General features: G+C 38.7%; 1 protein-coding gene across 3 annotated transcripts in view; it reads right to left on the bottom strand.

The window, feature by feature from the left end:
• EIF2B3 (eukaryotic translation initiation factor 2B subunit gamma) overlaps positions 1 to 18,978 on the bottom strand; it is a 153,397-nt gene that overhangs the window by 98,186 nt on the left and 36,233 nt on the right. For all 3 annotated transcript variants that reach the window (XM_082455413.1, XM_082455414.1, XM_082455415.1), the window contains one exon: positions 672 to 831. In XM_082455413.1, the coding sequence (XP_082311539.1) occupies positions 672 to 831 (160 nt within the window). The remainder of the gene's footprint in view (positions 1 to 671; positions 832 to 18,978) is intronic.

Raw genomic sequence — 18,978 nt, 5'->3', positions numbered from 1 at the left:
TTTGAAATACTCTGGGAAAAGCAATCATGAACTATGCCTTAACTAAAAATCAATAACAAGTCAATAACCCAAATTCTATAACCCTGGCTGGACTAGAGTATTATTCCTTTTCTTTTTGGTCTGGTAAGATTACTATAACTCTCTGAAGATTAAAAAAAAAATAACCCACTACTAGAATCCTAGGAAATATCAAGATAAGTATGTTGTAATCCTAAGAAGACAAAGCATGGTTAACGACTATTTTGTTTATTGGCTATTCAGGGTGATTGGTGTATTCAGAAGAATCAACCATACTAAATTTGTAATAATAATTTTAATTGCTTAAAGATATCTAATTTAATGTAATCAAATATTAAGTATTTTTTAAACATTGATTTTAAATTACATTTTTTGGTTTCTTAGTATATGTATTCAATTATTTGAGTTTTAAACACAATGCAAACAGTTCTGAGTGCTCCTCTCTGCAGACAAAAGCCTCTTGGATGGTACAGAATCTAATCAATAGTTATAAGCCTCCTCAAATCAGGGACTGTGTCTTATTTGACTTTATGTCATCAACCTCTAGCACAGTAGAGTCAGTTCTCAATAAATGTTTCTTAAGTGAAAGCATGAATGATAATAATAATTATAAGAACCCAACAAACAAATAAATCAAACTCTAGTCTCCTTACCTGCTTTTTTTTTCCCCTTTTGACCTGGAACTGGTTCTAAGCCATCCTGACCTTTTCTCATTAACATGGCAAGCGATGCATCATGAGCTCTGAACAGGTCCACTACCTCATGTAAGGCAACATCTGTTATCAGATCACAGCTCAGGACCAGTATATCTGTCTGTCAAATGGAGAAGGGGAAAAGTCAATATCACAAAGGACAATGGATCACACAAATCATCACAGGATAAACTTACAATGTCTTCGAAGAACACAAACTGCACACTTGCCCTCAAACCTTTTTTATAGCAGTAGCACAGGTAAAATAAATGGGGTCGTTCTAATTGAGCTGTGTTGGAGGAGGGTCTGGAATTCCTACCTCCCCTTTGTGTACGCCTTACTGCTGCTGTCCCTGAGGCACCTCTGGAATCCTGGGCTCTAAGGAACAGAGTACGAAAACCACCACATTGTCTATTTCTGTGACTACGGAGTTAATGATCTTAAATTTATACATCCCTTTACAGTTCAAAAAGCACTTTGGCAAAGTTTGATGATTCAATATGGTTATGAAATACTTTATTTTAAAGCAGTCACTTTGATTGGAAGATTAGGATTGATACATATACATTATTGATACTATGTATAAAATAGATAACTAATGAGAACATACTGTATAGCACAGGGAACTCTACTTAATGCAATGTGGTGACCTAAATGGGAAGGAATCCAAAAAAGAGGGGATATATGTATATGTATAGCTGATTCATTTTACTGTACAGTAGAAACTAACACAACATTGTAATGCAACTATACTCCCATAAAAATTAATTAAAAAAAACTTAAAGTCACTTTTCTACAATACTAGGAAATAAATAACACATGAATATACTATAATGTGCCCTTCTTTGGAAAATCAGTCTAGCCAATAAACAATTATAATACAACCTCAGGTATGTATAAAAGCACTCATTTAATCCTCATAACAGTACAGGTTCTGCTATTTTAAAAAGTCTGAAAAACATTGGAGTAAATTATTCCAGATTTAAGAATAAAGTAAATATCTACATGGAAATTTCTGTAAGTGGCTCCAACTTTTCTAAGATTTTAATTTAAAATCAAGATTCCTGCTTTGGGGGAAAATATAGATAATTTCAACTTACATTCTAGGAAAGCAAAGAATCATACTTGCTCAGGAAGTGACTCAACCATCAGAATGCCTTATCTTACTGACTGCAATTTCTTAGTCCGAATACAGAATCTGTACCAGAACCGTCATTTCTTTTTCTACATATAACTCATTATTTATAGCTTAAACAATTCCTTTTCAAGTCCTCTTAAGTTTAAGAAGTTCAAATTTGGATTTTTTTCTACTCTTCTACTTAAGGCTCTCTTAATTCTTTCTGGATCTTAACTGAGCTAAAAAAAAAAAAAAAAGTTCCTATAAACATCTTCTTCTTAGGAAAAAAAAATTCCTAAGTCTGCAGCTCACCATCCAGGAACTGTCAAACGTTAACAGATCAGCCCACATACATGCAAGCTAAGGAAGAAATAGCTTGCAGAATCCTACTTCTTGTTAACAATGCTTAGAAAGGAAGTATGGACCATTTACTAAAGACATGTCACTTACAGCAGTACAGAAGTTGCCCCATTTCTTTATAATGAAAATGACAGTTTGTTGAAGAAAAAAAATCCTTTCTATTTTTCTAAGTTTCTTTAATAAGATGACTGATTTCTGCAAGCTGACTGTTCCACAATAAATTTAATTATTAAGTGTACTCCAGAGTGAAGAAAACGACCCCAATGCAGATGCCTCTGAAGTGGTGACAATGTTGTCTTCGAAAATAAATGCTGTTATCATTCAATATCTGCAAAAAATTAATCTGTCAGCATAGTGAATATCAAACAAGTCCTGCATAATTGTGAACAGTCTGCAGCCTCATTTATCTCTTTGCTTTTAGATGACTTTTTGCTAAGCTGAATGCAAAATCCCCAAGGAGCACAAGGAACAGAGCCCTCCCCCGTGTCTGGTTGCCATCTGTTCTCAGCGTGAAAAGAAAGGCTTCAGTCTGAAAGGGCAGGGCCTGGGATACAGATGGAGGTGCTATTCCATCAGGCCCTCTTCCTGCCTCTGCTCCCAGAGAATGGACCACTCTCACTGAGACCAAACACATTCCTGTCTTCTCTGCAACTCCACTTCCAAAGGAAGTCTCTGCTGACAAACTGTACTTTGTTTACAAAGCTAGAAATCCTGGAAGAAACTAAAGTCTAAAAGGAAAATGAAATCATCCTTACATCTTTGTAATGCTATCTATTTTTCTTTACATTTTAATAAAAGTTGTAACAGGAAGAAAATAAATGACTATTGTTTTTATTTTTATTCTAAAAATGCAAAGCCCATTCTAGAAATGCAAATGTTCTTCTACTAATTGGAGCCCAGAGAAAGAAAGTGGAAAAACTGTTAAGAGCCAGAAGTATTTCTGATCATGTGTGACCACAAACCATGAATAAACACAGACTGTTTGGACTGTGAAGCAACTGTATATCTTAACTTGAAAGTTCCTGGGACACACCAACCCTCAGCCGCCTTGTGTTTTGGGCAACCAGTTCTTTTCTAACACCACAGTATGCCTCATCTTCTGCAGAGACCAACTGGCATCTCCACAGACCTCCCTATTCACTATTCTAACAGTCCTCAGTGAGCTTTATCCCAAGTCTGCTCCTCTAGAGGAACCAGGGCAATGTCAAGGGCAAAAAGCACAGCTCTAAAGGACAGCAAATGTGTGCATTTTTCACCAAGTGGAAACATACAAGGTCTTCAAGGGAAAGTAGAAGATAGCACTTTAGTATTCAAGATACCCAGGAATTCAAAATTCAAACTGCTGCCAATTAGTCTTGGCTAAAGCAGACAAATAAAGCTTAGAAAACCCAATTACCAAGCCATGGCAAAGTCCAGAAATCTGTCATTATAAGAACATTTTCTATCAAGCCAAAACCATTGAGTAAAACTAGAAGAAAAAAACAAAACCGGATGTATGCGTGTGTGGTGGTAATGGTGGGGTAGGAGGTGGGGAGAGCCATGGGGACTAGCCTCTTTTCTTTTCCTGGAAGCTGTTCCATGACAGATTGTTATAAATAACACAATCTGGCAAACAATTTCCTCCAGAAAGGAGAAAGAAAAACACACTTACTCCCCTGGAAAAAAACCGTCAGGGCAAGGTAACTACGATGCTTTTACCCACTCAGCACTTCCACAAACAATGGCTATGATCCAAATCACCACCCTACACTCCACCCCTGCCCACACGGAACTAATGAATTCAGCTACTTGGTGTGACTGTGAATGGTCACAATTTACATTACCTATGTGGCCCAATCCCAATCCAATCCCCAAGAGTAGTTTGGTGCTTTAATAATTACTGATGGCTAACTACAATGGAGACCTCACTATGCTCAATTTTGGTTGAAATACTTGGAGAAGATTCCCAGTCTGCAGTCCCCAAAGTGTTCAGCAAAGGGCCAACTGCCACTTTGTTTTTACTAGGGTTTGACCAGCAGGTGCAGGAAGGAATGACCAACTTAGTATGTAAATAAGAAATGTGATAATCCTTAGGCTTAGAACTAAATATCTTTCCTCTGCTCCTTAGCTTATAGTGTCACCACCATCCAGGATCTGAAGACAGAAAGCGGGCCATAGCCTAGGGCTGAAGTCTTCTCTTTCCTACCCAGTACCCCTTCCTCACATCTCACTGGTCCCAAGTCCTCCTCTTTTATTTCCACTGCACTGTCTTAGTTCAGGCCTCAAAATATTTTTCCAGTCTTTTTTTTTCCTTAAATTTTAAAAAAAATTTATTTATTTTATTTATTTATTTTTGGCTGTGTTGGGTCTTCGTTGCTGCGTGCGGGCTGCCTCTAGCTGCGGCAAGCGGGGGCTACTCTTTGTTGAGGTGCGCAGGTTTCTCATTGTGGTGGCTTCTCTTGTTGCGGAGCATGGGCTCTAGGCACGCGGGCTTCAGTAGTTGTGGTACACGGGTTCAGTAGTCGTGGCTTGCGGGCTCTAGAGCGCAGGCTCAGTAGCTGTGGCACACGGGATTAGTTGCTCTGCGGCATGTGGGATCTTCCCGGACCAGGGCTCGAACCCGTGTCCCCTGAATTGGCAGGTGGATTCTTAACTACTGCGCCACCAGGGAAGCCCTTTTCCAGTCTCTTAACTGGTCTCTCTCACAGCAGTTTTCCCATATTCTAAGCCACACTCCAATTTCCACTGCTTATTTAATTTTTCTGCTTAAAGACACCCTAAAATAGTGTTCTCCAAACCAAAAAAAAAAAAAAATGATAAACACTTATCCACTTATTCCCACTTAAAAAATTTATTTGAAAACACACAAATCGGGACTTCCCTGGTGGCACAGTGGATAAGAATCCGTCTGCCAATGCAGGGACACGGGTTCGAGCCCTGGTCCGGGAAGATCCCACATGCCACGGAGCAACTAAGCCCGTGTGCCACAACTACTGAGCCTGTGCTCTGGAGCCCGTGAGCCACAACTACTGAGCCCATGTGCTGCAACTACTGAAGCCCGCGCGCCTAGAACCTGTGCTCCACAACAAGCGAAGCCACCACAATGAGAAGCCCACACACCGCAACAGAGTAGCCCCCACTCACTGCAACTAGAGAAAGCCCGCACGCAGCAATGAAGACCCAACGCAGCCAAAAAAATTAAAAAAAACCCAAAACACACAAACCACTATAAATGATATAATATGCTCTTTCTATAACATATATAAAAATAGATTTAAAAGAAGAGATAAAATTAAAAAGAACTAGATATTCTAATTTATTTATTTATTTATAGATATTCTAATATTTACCTCTGGAACTCCATCTTGCACACCCTCTGGCTTTGAGAACACTCCATTTTGGAGATCATTACTGCACAGGATTGAGTTCAAATCGCTTAGCATGACATTAAGGGTCTTCAAAATATGACTCCACCTACCTAATTCAGCCTTCTTTCTCACAATCCTCCCTCCACATAGTTAATGTTAATTTGCTAGAGTAAACTGCCAAGAATGCGTTCCCTAGTCTCTCTTTCCACGACACCACACATTCATCCATCAAGATTCTGGTCTTGTCACAGTTATCGGAAAGGGAAGAGCCAATATATTATCTCATCTAGAGATGAAGTCTTTTCTGATCCATTACTGACCTTAAATCACTAAACTGGATTACAATTTTTTTCCCATCTAGACTTTGAGCTTCATAAGGAGCTCTTTTACCTTTGTATCCCCAGAGTTCAACCTGGTATGGGCAAACAAAAGCATCAGTAAATGTTGGCACACTTCCTGTTACCTCCTTGTCCTTGTCTAAATTGACTCAAAGATTGAAGATCTAAATGTAAGACCGGACACTATAAACCTCTTAGAGGAAAACATAGGAAAAACACTCTGTGACATAAACCACAGCAAGATCTTTTTGACCCACCTCCTAGAGTAATCAAAATAAAAACAAAAATAAACAAATGGGACCTAATTAAACTTAAAAGCTATTGCACAGCAAAAGAAACCATAAACAAGACGAAAAGACAACCCTCAGAATGGGAGAATATATTTGCAAAACGAAGCTACAGACAAAGGATTAATCTCCAAAATATACAAACAGCTCATGGAGCTCAATGTCAAAAAAACAAACAACCCAATTAAAAAATGGGCGGAAGACCTAAATAGACATTTCACCAAAGAAGACATACAGATGGCTAAGAGGCACATGAAAAGGGGCTCAACATCAATAATTATTAGAGAAATGCAAATCAGAACTACAATGAGGTATCACCTCACGCTGGTCAGAATGGCCATCATCAGAAAATCTACAAACAACAAATGCTGGAGAGGCTGTGGAGAAAAGGGAACCCTCTTGCACTGTTGGTGGGAATATAAATTGATACAGCCACTATGGAGAACAGTATGGAGGTTCCTTAAAAAACTAAAAATAGAACTACCATACGACCCAGCAATCCCACTACTGGGCATATACCCTGAGAAAACCATAATTCAAAAAGAGTCATGTACCAAAATGTTCATTGCAGCTCTATTTACAATAGCCAGGACATGGAAGCAACCTAAGTGTCCATCATCGGATGAATGGATAAAGAAGATGTGGCACATATATACAATGGAATATTACTCAGCCATAAAAAGAAACGAAATGGAGGTATTTGTAGTGAGGTGGATGGAGTTAGAGTCTGTCATACATTGTGAAGTAAGTCAGAAAGAGAAAAACAAATACAGTGTGCTAACACATATATATGGAATCTAAGGAAAAAAAAAAAAAGGTCATGAAGAACCTAGTGGCAAGACAGGAATAAAGACACAGACCTACTAGAGAACGGACTTGGGGATATGGGGAGGGGGAAGGGTAAGATGTGACAGGGTGAGAGAGTGGCATGGACATATATACACTACTAAATGTAAAATAGATATGTAGTGGGAAGCAGTCGCATAGCACAGGGAGATCAGCTCGGTGCTTTGTGACCACCTAGAGGGGTGGGATAGGGAGGGTGGGAGGGAGGGAGACACAAGAGGGAAGAGATATGGGAACATATGTATATGTATAACTGATTCACTTTGTTATAAAGCAGAAACTAACACGCCATTGTAAAGCAATTATACTCCAATAAAGATGTTAAAAAAAAAAAAAGGACACATGTACCCCAGTGTTCACTGCAGCGCTATTTACAACAGTCAGGACATGGAAACAACCTAAATGTCCAATGACAGATGAATGGATAAAGAAGATGTGGTACATATATACAATGGAATATTACTCAGCCATAAAAAGGAACAAAATTGGGTCACTTGTAGAGACATGGATGGACCTAGAGTCTGTCATACAGAGGGAAGTAAGTCAGAAAGAGAAAAACAAATATCGTATATTAACGTATGTATGTGGACTCTAGAAAAATGGTACAGATGAACCTATTTGGAGGGCAGGAATAGAGACACAGATGTAGAGAACGGACATGTGGACATAGAGGGGGAAGGGGAGGGTGTGATGAATTGGGAGATCAGGATTGACATATATACAATACCATGTGTAAAATAGATAGCTAGGTGGAACATGCTATAAAGCACAGGAAGCTCAGCTCAGTGATCTGTGACAACGTAGATGGGTGGGATGGGGGGAGTGGGAGGGAGGTCCAAGAGGAAGGGGATATAGGTACACATATAGCTGATTCACTTCATTGTACAGCAGAAACTAACACAACATCGTAAAGCAATTATACTTCAATAAAAAAAAATCAACAAGAAATCAGTATCTAAAACATACAAGGAACTCTGGCAAATTCAAGTTTTGCTTTTAGAACTTTCCAGAATTTTTTTCTGAATATATTTGATCCATGGTTGGTTGAATCTGTGGATGTAGAACCCACAGATATGGAGGGGCCAACAGTGGATGTTGTAACTTGCATGAACGTTGAAAACATGCTAAATGAAAGAAGCCAGATATAAAGTCCACATACTGGATGATTCCATCATATGAAATGTCCAGAACAGGGAAATCTACACAGGCAAAAAGTAGATTAGTAGTTGTTTAAGGTGAACGAGGAGTGCGGGGTGGCGGGGGGGGAGAGCAATAGTGAAACGGTTGGGGCTTCTTTTTGAGGTGTTGAAAATGTTCTAAAATTGAGTATGATTATGGTTACACGTATTTGTGAATATACTAAAAACCAGTGTGTTGTAGATTCAAATGGGTGAATTGTATGATATGTGAATTATATTTCAACAAATATACATTTTTGCTTAAATAAACAAAAAAAAAAAATCCTTTTTTTTTTTTTTTTTAATTTTTGGCTGTGTTGGGTCCTTGTTGCTGCAAGTGGGCTTTCTCTAGTTGTAGCGAACGGGGGCTACTCTTTGTTGTGGTGCGCGGGCTTATTGCAGTGGCTTCTCTTGTTTCGGAGCATGGGCTCTAGGTGTGCAGGCTTCAGTACTTGTGGCTCGCGGGCTCTAGAACGCGGGCTCAGTAGTTGTGGTGCATGGGCTTAGTTGCTCCGCAGCACGTGGCATCTTCCCAGACCAGGGATCGAACCTGTATCCCCTGCATTGGCAAGTGGATTCTTAACCACTGCGCCACCAGGGAAGTCCAAAAAAATCCAATTTTAGATGTTTAGAAACATCAGACTTTCTGACAGAGCTGAGTACCCTTTGTAGATATTGTGACTGTTCGGAGTTAGGACAGGGATCACAGAGGTAATTTGGCAGCTTCCTAAAGCAATGAGGTAGGGAACGAACTTGCTGCCTCCAAAGAAGAAAAGACAGAGATATTTGAAAGGAAAGACATCAGATGCTGCTGTCCTGGACAGCATGGCTAGAGGGTGATGTGCTACACTTATAATTTTAAAATGTAGGTTCAATACTTATAGTCATAATATTTTTAGTTCATTCACCTTCCTACAGTAAGTTTTCCTCTTCAGTATAGAACAAATAGAAGAATTCTACTCATCTTTCCTGTGTGAAGCTAAAAACTAACTGAGAATGTATTAATTTCTGTTAAATGAGTTCTACATAAAAATGCTGGTCACTTCTCTTCCAGGATTTAGATATCTGTAATTTAATTTTAATCTCCAAATGCACTGATATTAATAGAGAAATAACAAATGCTTTTTGTTCCCTCAAATCAAACCTTCATTTTGAAATAATTTATTATTCTGAATTTATATTAAATAATTTCATTCTTTTTCTTCATGTCAGACACAAATACTCCACATGATAAATGCATCATTGCCTCATTTCAGACCACAGAGTATGCTCTTACATTACATATTTTCTGCCTGTAACTTGAATATTAATTTTATCCTGAAGTATATGACATAGAAATAGTGTCTAGTTTACTTAGAAACCAGAAAGCTCGGAAGAAGATCAGCAGAGGGCTGTGAAAGAGGGGAGTTTATAACAATATGAGAAACAGACAATTAACTAGTTAAAAAAAAAAAGAAACTAAAATCAAGGTTTTATCACCCCCCAAAAGTTACTTCTAAGATTAGATATGTTTATTTTTCCTATTAATTCCACATGTGACTTTGATAAGTCATTCCCTCTTTGGGCCTCAGTTTCCTCATCTATAAGATGAGAGGGCTGCACCAACTCTGAAGTCCTTCATGGCATAAAACTGTATGATTACAAGGGTCAAGCTATTCTCAATTCTTTATCTAGAGCTATGCTCTGGGTTCAGTGGCATTAATGATGGTGGTGACCCTAAAGTCCTGAGTTTCTAATCCACTTTGGGAATCATGATGAAAGATTAAATCATGTTAAGTATAATTTTGAGGCTCAGCACATTTAATTAAACTTGAATTCTTTCTGCACGACATGGGGAATATAGTAAATATTTTATAATAACTATAAATAGAGTATAACCTTTAAAAATTGTGAATCACTGTATTGTACACCTGTAACATATACTATTTATATCAACTATATTTCAATTAAAACATAAATTAAAGTAAATAAACTTGAATTAATTCAAAAGTAATAATCCATATATGGCATGTAAGGCAATTCTCAGTTAAGTCAGTTAGGCACAAAAATCCAGAATCAGGTAACCATTCTGGTTAAAGAGAATGCAACAATCCAAGTTAATTCATTAAAGGATGTGTCTCTGAACACCTTTTTAGCAACAGCCTGACTAACCACATACTTTTAGAATTCCAATCCATAAAGATTCCAGTTCAGAAACTAGTTACACTCTACCTGCTACTGTCAGTTCAACTTGTTCTCTAAGGCTATGTTATCTCTAAGTTGATGGCAAAGACAAGTAACTTAAAATTGGACAGCATTTTACCATTTACAAAGCTCTTACATATACTTTATTTCATTTAATTCTAAATTCACGTAATTCTAAAATATCAGTATAGTTAAACTCATTTTATAGACAAAAAAATAGGCTCAGAAACACTATGTGATCTGTCCCTTTGCCATCACATTGCTTTCCAAAATACACACACACACCCTAACAATAATAGTGGTGCTAAACGAATCTATGTCCTCTTTATACATACCCATGTTACATTTAAATTTGGTCAGGCATCTTACTATTTAAAACTAAATCATACTTAATGAAAAACTAGAAGATAGGTTGTATTTCAAAATAATATGTATGATACTTGAAAACTGTAAAGTACTGTATGATTATAAGACTTTGCTTTTATTGAAATTAATAAATCTGTGATCATTTTGTAATGTATAAAAATATCAATCATTATGTTGTACAACCTGAAACTAATATAATATTGTAAGTCTATTAATTATACTTCAATAAAAAATTAATATATCTCTTATAATAATGACCTCCAGATCATAGAATGTAAATAATACCACTGTGACTTGCACTGTTCAGACCACATTTCTGAACATCACATTCTGAAAGAGACACTGACAAATCAGAGAGGTCAGAGGAAGTTACAGGGATGCTGACGGGTCTGCAAATTATGGGAACTAGCAATCCTTAAACAGGAGAAGAGAAGAACTTGGGGACCCAATAACTGAAAGGCTGCCACTGGAAGAGCAAGATCGTGTGTTTTGATTGCTCAAGGACAGAATATGATCAAAAAGTAGAAATTTAAGAGGAGCACTGATGAGGGACTTCCCTGGCAGTCCAGTGGTTAAGACTCTGTGCTTCCACTACAGGAGGCACGGGTTTGATCCCTGGTCAGGGAACTAAGATCCCGCATGCTGCATGGTGTGGCCAAAAAAACAAAACAAAACAAAACAAAAAAGGAGCAGTGATGAGTTCAACATTACAAAAAACTTTCTAATGTCTAGAAGCTCATGAGAAATACCCATTGGAGGTTTTCAAACACAGCCTAGCATAACCTCCATGGGAATCGATTCTTGTGGAGGGTAAAAGATTAGATTAGATGTCTAATTCTAAGGTCCTAACAGTCTATCACTCTTGATTATAAAAGAACCGAAGGAATTGTTTAGGACATTTTCTCTGTCCTTCATACTGTCCTCCAACCAAAGGCCCCAGAGATGGAGTAAGTAAACTCCTTACTCGTTATCATTTCCAGGCCATTTCTCTCACTCCATTACCCCAGTTCATGACATGAAGCACATGACAACAGACAAAAGCACCTACTCCTCCTCGTTGCAGGCTACAGAACTCCCTTGTCACCCTTCTCCTTCTTTAGAGATTGTGAAAGTTTTAAGTAAAGATGATAGATTGAAGAGGCACAACTATATTTCCCTTTCCCAAAACATCAATGGAATAATAGTAATAGGATATTTTAAATGGGCATAAATGCACAAAAACAGGAAAAATGGGAGAGAATACAACATTGAAAACAATGACTCCTAAGTCAGTCATAGGAAAACTGAGAAGCAACTCAGTTTATACCAGACTCCCCAAAAGGCTCAGAAACTGATATGAGTAGAAAGCTGGGAAGGGAGGGGTTAAAATAAAAAGGCCCTTTGAAAGATCCCTCTTTTCTACTCTGTGCAACCCAACTACTGCACAGGTCCCACTGCTGTAGATGGCTGAAGAGAATAAAATAGAGGATATCTGGACTGGGGAACAAGCATAATCACAGCTGGCAGTAGGGAGACGGGATGGACCTTAGAGAAAAGGAGGGATTTAAAAAAGAATACATACAGGATTCTGAGATACCCACTTCCCCTCCCTGCCCCAACCCCAGCCCTGACTCTCATTCATTTCCTAGAATGCCAGCAGAAAGAGAAAAAACCTAAAGATACAGATGTAAGAGATTCCTCTGAAAGAGCCCAACCATATTACCATATCACCCTACAGTGAAGCTCATAGTCGACATGCTCCATCCATACACAAAATTTGAGCAAAAAGATTAAAAAATGGAAAATATGAGAGAAAAGATAAGAAAATCAGAGTACCAGTCTAAGAGATCCATTATCAGAATAGTAAGTTTCCAGAAAAAAAAAAAACAGAAAAAAATAGTTAAGAATCATCAACAAAATGACTCTTTAAAGTTCCCCTAAACTGAAGGACATGAATATCCAAGTTGAAAGGTTTCACTGAGTGGAGGGCTCACATGGATAAAACAGATTCACATGAAAGTACATCATCATGAAATTTCAGAACACTTGGGACAAAAAGAAGATGACACAAATTTCCAGAGAAAAAGGTGATCAGATTCAAAAGATTAGTAATTACAAAAGCTTAGGACTTAACAACACTGGAAGGTAAAGACAATGGAGCAATGTCTTCAAAATTCTTAAGGATCAGCTTTGCAACTGAGAATTCTATACCTTGTCAAACTATCAATCAAGTATGACGGTAGAATAAAGAGATTTTTCAGGCATGCAAGGTCTCAAAAAATTTAGCTCCCAAACAAATTTTGTCAGGAAGCTCTAGTATGTTTTTCAGAAAAACAAGGGAGTAAACCAAGAAAAAGGAAAATATGGATTCCAGGAAATTGAAGAAAAGAGGCAAAGTAAATCCTCATGATGGTGAAGGGAGATGACAGAATGATAACTACACACACACCAGGCAAAGAAGGCAATCACTACTACTCTGGGAGAGACTTCCTTAGGAAGATGAAATTGACAGAATAGCTGAGGAGTCTAAATATCTTGAGAGACGATTAGACAACTAGTAAAAAGTTGGGGTTAATCAATAAGTTCATAGAAAACTAAGCACAGGAAAGACAAGCTATGATTATTACCTTGCAGGGAAAAAAATGGTGTGGCAAAGGAAAAAAACTGTAGATGACCACAAGGCTCAGCAGTTTACATGGTCAAACTACATAGTCAAGCACTAAATATTGATCTTCCAAAATTACAATATAACTATATTAGAAGGAGCAAAATCCTCATCTGTCATAGTAGGGAATCAATAAGTAGTGTCTAAAACAGAAAGTAACCATTTAAGCATGTTATTTAGAGATACAAAGGTAAAAACCAAAATAATTAGCTAAAAGAAGAGAATGTGATTACCTTTATGGTAAAGACTATGGGGAGAGGGCGACAGGGGACTAAAATTTTTAGGGACAAACTCTGAACTGCTGAACTCTTTAAATTATGTGCACACATAACTTTGATAAATATTTATTAAGATTTTTAAAAAACTACTTTAGAACTATCTTCCTCTGTTTCATTCCTTCTTGTATTACCTCAGTAATTTCAACATCCTTATGTTAGGGTTCCTTGACCACACTTCTGATTATTTTTTGCTCCACCTCACTCAACCATTTTGTCATACCCTATTCCTTGGCATTACCAATAACTGCACTATCTCCAAAGTCTCATTTTAAAATAACCTATGAATTCATAAAACACACACATATTGAACCCTTAATACGACCAGGTACTATTTTAGGGGCTAGAGATATAGCAGTGGACAAAACAAAAATCCCTGTCCTCACTGAGCTTACATCCTATTCTCTGACCACCACCTTCTCCTATTTTTCCAACTAACTTACTTTGGTACTCTGAATCCAGCAATTCTGATTCTAACAGGATCCTTGATTCATTCACTACACTGAATTTTCACATCCTCGTTCCCCTGCTGACCTCACTTACACAGCTTATGGTGGTCAATCACTATAATTACTCCCTTACATACATCTTTGCCTTCCTCACCACTCTATCCCTTGTACTCATCTGGCAAAGCTCCAATGTTGGATAAATCCCAGCTCTTTGCCTACTTTACACCTGAATCCAAGAAGCTGAACACAGGTGGAAAAAACTCATAACAGTATTTGCTAGACTTATTTTATTTATTTTATTTTAAAATTTATTTATTTATTTAATTTTTGGTTGCGTTGGGTCTTCATTGCTGCGCGTGGGCTTTCTCTAATTGCTGCGAGCGAGGGCCACGCTTCGTTGCGCTACACGGGTTTCTCGTTGCGGTGGCTTCTCTTGTTGCGGAGCACGGGCTCTAGGCACATGGGCTTCAGTAGTTGTGGCTTGCGGGCTCTAGAGCGCAGGCTCAGTAGTTGTGGCGCAAGGGCTTAGCTGCTCCGCGGCATGTGGGATCTTCCTGGACCAGGGCTCGAACCCGTGTCCACTGCATTGGCAGGCAGATTCTTAACCACTGCGCCACCAGGCAAGCCCTCTAGTCAATTAACTCTTACATCCTCTGAGATGATTTCATATCTTCTCATCCTTCCTTAAAATTTCAATAATCTTCTCCCTTCCTTACTCTTAGCTGGTGGCTTCACTTCTTATTTCAATGAGAAAACAGAAGCAGCGAACATCTTTGTGGCAAAAAGTTAACAAATGTACATGCATTACATATTACATATTCTGTCTGTAATAATGGATTAACTGTCCCTCCTCCGATCTAAGGCAAACCTACCCACTTGCACACTGGATCACATTCCCTCTAATCTACTCGATAAATTTCATAAGGGCAGGGACTTTGTTTTATTCACTGTTCATCCCAAGAGCCCAGCACAGTGACTAGTATATTGTAGCTAGGAAAAATATAGTTGAATTGAATAACTGAATGCTTTCTTTTCTCTGTCATCAATTTCCTCCTCTTCGAGATCATTCCCATCAGCATACACATATGCTAAAATATAATCCATCTTAAAAAAAAAAAGAATGTCATTTTTATAAGCTAAGCAAGGGAGTATTTCTATCACACATATTCTTTTGTAGGTATGAAATATTTCATTCTGTCCTAATTTTCTTCTCACCTCATATCAAAATTTCTCGAAACAGCTGTCTCACTGTCTCCATTTCCTCTTCCTCCTCCCCTCCTCTCTAATCAGGCTTCTGTCCCTACCACTCCAGCAAGGGTGTAAGTCATGAATGCACCCATCTTGCCAAATTCTTAGTTCTCATTTTACTCAGCTTCTCAGTAGTATTTGGCACAACTGATCACTCCCTCCTTGATTCACTTTCCTCACTCAGCTTCCATGACATCTTAATTTCCTGATTTTTCTGTCTACTTCAGTGGCCATACTTTCCTAATCACTTTTGTTTGTTCCACCTCTGCTTCGTGATATCTAAATACTGGGCTCAGACTTAGGCCCTCTTCTCTTCTTCTGCTACACACACTCCTTAGATGATTTCACATTGGCTTTATTTAATTTTTTTTAAATTAATTAATTAATTAATTTTTATTTATTTATTTTTGGCTTCATTGGGTCTTTGTTGCTGTGCGTGGGCTTTCTCTAGTTGCGATGAGCAGGGGCTACTCTTTGTTGCAGTGCACAGGCTTCTCACTGTGGTGTCCTCTCTTGTTGTAGAGCACGGACTCTAGGCACGTGGGCTTCAGTAGTTGTGGCACGTGGGCTCAGTAGTTGTGGCTCACGGGCTCCAGAGCACAGGCTCAGTAGTTGTGGCGCACAGGCTTCATTGTTCCACGGCATGTGGGATCTTCCCGGACCAGGGCTCGAACCCGTGTCCCCTGCATTGGCAGGTGGATTCTTAACCACTACGCCACCAGGGAAGTCCCGACATTGGCTCTAAATACCATTTAATTTGTTGATGATCCCCAGGTTTGTATCTCCAGCCCTGACTTTTTCATTATTATTATATTTGTTATGGTGATCAGTGATCAGTAATCTTTGATGTTACTTTTGTAATTTTTCGGGGGTGCCATGAACTGCACCCATTAAGACTGCAAACAACAGATAAATGCTGTGTGTCTTCTGACTGCTTTACCAACTGGTCGCCCTCCCCTACCTCGGACTTCCCTAAGACACAACAATATTGAAATTAGGTCAATTAATTAATAATCCTACAATGGCCTCTAAGTGTTCAAATGAAAGGCAGAGTCGCATGTTTCTCACTTGAAATCAAAAGCTAGAAATGATTAAGCTTAGTGAGGAAGGCATGTCGAGAAGTGAGACAGACCAAAAGCTGGACTCTTGTGCCACAGCCAACTTGTGAATGCAAAGGAAAAGTTCTTAAAGGAAATTAAAAGTACTACTCCAGTGAACACATGAATAAGAAAGTGAAACAGCCTTACTGCTGATACGGAGAAAGTTTTAGTGATCTGGATAGAAGATCAACCAGCCACAACATTCCCTTAAGCCAGAGCAAGGCCCTCACTCTCTTCAATTCTATGAAGGCTGAGAGACGGGAGGAAGCTGCAGAAGAAATGTTTGAAGCTAACAGAGGTTCATTCATGGGGTCTAAGGAAAGAAGCCATCTCCATAACACCAAAGTGCAAGGTGAAGCAGGAAGTTATCCAGAAGATCTAGCTAAGATAAGTAGTGAAGGTGGCTACACTAAACAACAGATTTTCAATGTAGGTGAAATAGCCTTATATTGGAAGAAGATGCCATCTAGGACGTTCATAGCTAGAGTGGAGAAGTCAATGTCTGGCTTCAAAGCTTCAAAGGACAGGCTGACACTCTTGTTAGGGGCTAATGCAGCTTTAAGTTGAAGCCAATGCTCATCTACCATTCCAGAAATCCTAGGGCCCTTAAGAATTATGTTAAATCTACTCTGCCTGTGCTCTACAAATGGAACAACAAAGCCTGGATGACAGCACATCTGTTTACAACATGGTTTACTGAATATTTTAAGCCAACTGTTGAGATCTACTGCTCAGAAAAAAAAATTCATTTCAGAATATTACTGCTCACTGATAATACACCTGGTCACCCAAGAGCTCTGATGGAAGTGTACGAGATTAATGTTGTTCTCATGCCTGTTAACACAACATTCATTCTGAAGCCCATGGATCAGGGAGTCATTTTGACCTTATTATTTAAGAAATACATTTCTTAAGGCTATAGCTGCCATAGACAGTGATTCCTCTGATGGACTTAAGCGAAGTAAATTGAAAACCTGGAAAGGATTCACTATGCTAGATGCCATTAAGAACATTTGTGATTCATGGGAAGAGGTCAAAATATCAATATTAACAGGAGTTTGGAAGAAACTGATTCCATCCTTCTCAGATGACTTTGAGGGGTTCAAGACTTCAATGGAGAAAGTAACTGCAGGTATAGTGGAAATAGCAAGAGAACTAGATTTAGAAGTGGAGCCTGAAGATGTGACTGAATAGCTGCAACCTCATGATAAAACTTTAATGGATGAGGAGCTGCTTCTTACAGATGAGCAAAGAAAATGGTTTCTGGAAATGGACTCTACTCCTGGTGGAGATGCTGTGAAGATTGTTGAAATGACAACAAAGGTTCAGAATATTACATAAACTTGGTTGATAAAGTAGCAGTACAGTTTGAGAGGATTGAATCTAATTTTGAAAGAAGTCCTACTGTGGGTAAAATGCTGTCAAGTAGCACTGCATGCAACAGAAAAATTGCTAGTGAAAGGAAAAGTCAATGAATGCGGCAAACTTCACTGTTGTCTTATTTTAAGAAATTGCCGCAGTGACTCCACCCTTCAGCAACTACCACTCAGATTGGTCAGTAGCCACCAACATCAAGGCAAGACCCTCCACCAACAAAGATTACGACTTGCTGAAGGCTCAGACGATGGTTAGCATTTTTTAGCAATAAAGTACTTTTAAAATTAAGGTATGTACATTGTGGGGTTTTTTTAAACATTTTTTATTTCTTTAATGTTGTATCTATTTTATTTATTTATTTTTGGCTGCACTGGGTCTTCGTTGCTGCATGCAGGCTTTCTCTAGTTGTGGCGAGCGGGGGCTACTCTTCATTGCGGTGCACGGGCTTCTCATTGCAGTGGCTTCTCTTGTTGTGGAGCACGGGCTCTAGGCGTGCAGGCTTCAGTAGTTGTGGCACATGGGCTCAGTAGCTGTGGTGCACGGGCTTAGTTGCTCTGCAGCATGTGGGATCTTCCAGGACCAGGGCTCGAACCCGTGTCCCCTGCATTGGCAGGCAGATTCTTAACCACTGTGCCACCAGGGAAGCCCCTGTATATTGTTTTTTAAGACATAATACTATTGCACGTTTAACAGACTACAGTACAGTGTAAACATAACTTTTATGTGTACTGGGAAACCAAAAACTTCATGTAATTCACTTCACTGAAATATTCACTTTACTGTAGTAGTCTGGAACCGAACCCTCTGAGGTATGCCCGTAGAGTTTTATTTTCCATTAAGCAGCTGAAGTAATCTTTTAAAAGCATAAACCACATGATGTCACTCAATATCCCCCAAAGGTTTCCCAACAGAGAATAAAATCTAAATTCCAAATTCTTACTACAGTCTATAAGATCCTTTATGATATGGTTCTTACCCAACTCTCAGGCCTCATATGCTACCATTCAACTACTTAATTACTGTGCTCCAGTCATACTAGTCTTGCTGCTTCTCAAACATACTAAACTTATTCCTACCTCAGGGTCTTTGCTATTCTCTCTGCGAGGAAAGATCTTCTTATGGCTCACTACCCTACATCATTATGGTTTCTTC

This window comes from Balaenoptera physalus (assembly GCF_965194825.1).
Source record: "Balaenoptera physalus genome assembly, chromosome: 1".
Taxonomy (NCBI): domain Eukaryota; kingdom Metazoa; phylum Chordata; class Mammalia; order Artiodactyla; family Balaenopteridae; genus Balaenoptera; species Balaenoptera physalus.
Note: the sequence above shows the minus strand (reverse complement) of the source record. Positions and strands in the feature narration are given on the sequence as shown.